The 3,525-nt window shown below is 41.9% G+C and overlaps 2 protein-coding genes across 2 annotated transcripts; both read right to left on the reverse strand.

The window, feature by feature from the left end:
• Positions 1 to 200: 200 nt before the first annotated feature.
• On the reverse strand, positions 201 to 788 carry LOC136839823 (protein SON-like). The gene has a single exon (XM_067106152.1). It carries the CDS (start codon positions 786 to 788, stop codon positions 201 to 203), a length of 588 nt encoding a protein of 195 aa, XP_066962253.1.
• Positions 789 to 2,678: 1,890 nt separating this feature from the next.
• On the reverse strand, positions 2,679 to 3,302 carry LOC136839824 (protein SON-like). Its single transcript, XM_067106153.1, has one exon. The coding sequence runs from the start codon at positions 3,300 to 3,302 to the stop codon at positions 2,679 to 2,681; it is 624 nt and encodes a 207-aa protein (XP_066962254.1).
• Positions 3,303 to 3,525: the final 223 nt, after the last annotated feature.

The following is a 3,525-nucleotide window of genomic DNA, read 5'->3' on the forward strand; positions in this document are numbered from 1 at the left end:
CAAAACTTATCATAGATCCGCTTGTGGTCAAGCTATCGAGTAAGATTATTTTCAACTGGGAACAATATCGTCTTTACATCTGCATGCTAATGTTAGTCCTTACTACTCTTTTTTTGTAAAGCATCATCTTCCGTATTCTAGGAAGCTGCTATGGTATCCCTCTGACCATTATCAGGAGGGATATTTTTTTTTATGTTAAACTATAGGGCAGTCATTAGGTCGGAGGTAAGTATATCAGCAGCCATTATGTTGGAGGTAAGTATATCAGCAGCCATTATGTTGGAGGTAAGCATATCAGCAGCCATTATGTTGGAGGCAAGTATGTCAGCAGCCATTATGTAGCAGGTAAGTATATCAGCAGCCATCATGTTGGAGGCAAGTATGTCAGCAGCCATTATGTTGGAGGTAAGTATATCAGCAGCCATTATGTTAGAGGTAAGTATATCAGCAGCCATCATGTTTGAGGCAAGTATGTCAGCAGCCATTATGTTGGAGGTAAGTATATCAGCAGCCATTATGTTGGAGGTAAGTATATCAGCAGCCATTATGCTGGAGGCAAGTATGTCAGCAGCCATTATGTTGGAGGTAAGTATATCAGCAGCCATTATGTTGGAGGCAAGTATATCAGCAGCCATTATGTTGGAGGTAAGTATATCAGCAGTCATCATGTTGGAGGCAAGTATGTCAGCAGCCATTATGTTGGAGGTAAGTATATCAGCAGCCATCATGTTGGAAGCAAGTATGTCAGCAGCCATTATGTTGGAGGTAAGTATATCAGCAGCAATCATGTTTGTATGTCAGCAGCCATTATGTTGGAGGTAAGTATATCAGCAGCCATCATGTTGGAGGTAAGTATGTCAGCAGCCATTATGTTGGAGGTAAGTATATCAGCAGCCATCATGTTGGAGAGAGCAGCCATTATGTTGGAGGAGTATGTCAGCAGCCATTATGCTGGAGGTAAGCATATCAGCAGCCATTATGTTGGAGGCAAGTATGTCAGCAGCCATTATGTTGGAGGTAAGTATATCACCAGCCATTATGTTGGAGGCAAGTATGTCAGCAGCCATTATGTTGGAGGTAAGTATATCAGCAGCCATTATGCTGGAGGCAAGTATATCAGCAGCCATTAAGTAAGCATATCAGCAGCCATTATGTTTTTATCAGCAGCCATTATGTTGGAGGTGTATATCAGCAGCCATTATGTTGGAGGTAAGTATATCAGCAGCCATTATGTTAGAGGTGAAGTATATCAGCAGCCATTATGTTGGAGGTGAGTATATCAGCAGCCATTAAGTTGGAGGTGAGTATATCAGCAGCCATTATGTTGGAGGTGAGTATATCAGCAGCCATCATGTTGGAGGCAAAGCATTTTATGTTCGAAGCATATCAGCAGCCATTATGTTGGAGGCAAGTATGTCAGCAGCCATTATGTTGCAGGTAAGTATATCAGCAGCCATCATGTTGGAGGCAAGTATGTCAGCAGCCATTATGTTGTATATCAGCAGCCATTATGTTAGAGGTAAGTATATCAGCAGCCATTATGTTGGAGGTAAGCATATCAGCAGCCATTATGTTGGAGGATCAGCAGCCATTATGTTGGAGGTAAGTATATCACAGCCATTATGTTGGAGGTAAATATCAGCAGCCATTATGTTAAAAGTATATCAGCAGCCATTATGTTGGAAGTATATCAGCAGCCATTAAGTTTGAGTATATCAGCAGCCATTATGTTGGAGGTATCAGCAGCCATCATGTTGGAGGCAAGTATGTCAGCAGCCATTATGTTGGAGGTAAGCATATCAGCAGCCATTATGTTGGAGGCAAGTATGTCAGCAATTATGTTGCAGGTAAGTATATCAGCAGCCATCATGTTGGAGAAATGTCAGCAGCCATTATGTTGGAGGTAAGTATATCAGCAGCCATTATGTTAGAGGTAAGTACATCAGCAGCCATCATGTTGGAGGCAAGTATGTCAGCAGCCATTAACATAAGTATATCAGCAGCCATTATGGTATATCAGCAGCCATTATGTTGGAGGCAATTGCCATTATGTTGGAGGTAAGTATATCAGCAGCCATTATGTTAATATCAAAGCCATTATGTTGGAGGTAAGTATATCAGCAGTCTTCATGTTGGAGGTAAGTATGTCAGCAGCCATTATGTTGGAGTAAGTATATCAGCAGCCATCATGTTGGAAGCAAGTATGTCAGCAGCCATTATGTTGGAGGTAAGTATATCAGCAGCCATCATGTTGGAAGCATGTCAGCAGCCATTATGTTGGAGTAAGTATATCAGCAGCCATCATGTTGGAGGCAAGTATGTCAGCAGCCATTATGTTTAAGTATATCAGCAGCCATCATGTTGGAGGTAAGTATATCAGCAGCCATTATGTTGGAGGCAAGTATGTCAGCAGCCATTATGCTGGAGGTGGCATATCAGCAGCCATTATGTTGGAGGCAAGTATGTCAGCAGCCATGTTTATCAGCAGCCATTATGTTGGAGGCAAGTATGTCAGCAGCCATTATGTTGGAGGTAAGTATATCAGCAGCCATTATGCTGGAGGCAAGTATATCAGCAGCCATTATGTTGGAGGTAAGCATATCAGCAGCCATTATGTTGGAGGTAAGTATATCAGCAGCCATTATGTTGGAGGTAAGTATATCACCAGCCATTATGTTTTAGGTAAGTATATCAGCAGCCATTATGTTAGAGGTAAGTATATCAGCAGCCATTATGTTGGAGGTAAGTATATCAGCAGCCATTATGTTGGAGGTGAGTATATCAGCAGCCATTATGTTGGAGGTGAGTATATCAGCAGCCATCATGTTGGAGGCAAGTATGTCAGCAGCCATTATGTTGGAGGTAAGCATATCAGCAGCCATTATGTTGGAGGTAAGTATATCAGCAGCCATTATGTTGGAGGTAAGTATATCAGCAGCCATTATGTTGGAGGTAAGTATATCAGCAGCCATTATGTTGAGTGTAAGTATATCAGCAGCCATTATGTTGGAGGTAAGTATATCAGCAGCCATTATGTTGGAGGTGAGTATATCAGCAGCCATTATGTTGGAGGTGAGTATATCAGCAGCCATCATGTTGGAGGCAAGTATGTCAACAGCCATTATGTTGGAGGTAAGTATATCAGCAGCCATCATGTTGGAAGCAAGTATGTCAACAGCCATTATGTTGGAGGTAAGTATATCAGCAGCCATCATGTTGGAGGCAAGTATCTCAGCAGCCATCATGTTGGTGGTAAGTATATCAGCAGCCATCATGTTGGAGGTAAGTATGTCAGCAGCCATTATGTTGTATGTCAGCAGCCATTATGTTGGAGGTAATCAGCAGCCATTATGTTGGAGGCAAGTATATCAGCAGCCATTATGTTGGAGGTAAGTATATCAGCAGCCATCATGTTGTATGTCAGCAGCCATTATGTTGAGGTAAGTATATCAGCAGCCATTATGTTAGGCAAGTATATCAGCAGCCATTATGTTAAGTATATCAGCAGCCATTATGTTGGAGGTA

This window comes from Macrobrachium rosenbergii, chromosome 6 (assembly GCF_040412425.1).
Source record: "Macrobrachium rosenbergii isolate ZJJX-2024 chromosome 6, ASM4041242v1, whole genome shotgun sequence".
Classification (NCBI taxonomy): domain Eukaryota; kingdom Metazoa; phylum Arthropoda; class Malacostraca; order Decapoda; family Palaemonidae; genus Macrobrachium; species Macrobrachium rosenbergii.

Coding starts and splice junctions, on each gene's coding strand:
- LOC136839823 (XM_067106152.1), bottom strand. CDS start 788: ATGATTGCTGCTGATATACTTACCTCCAACATAATGGCTGCTGACATA.
- LOC136839824 (XM_067106153.1), bottom strand. CDS start 3,302: ATGGCTGCTGACATACTTACCTCCAACATGATGGCTGCTGATATACTT.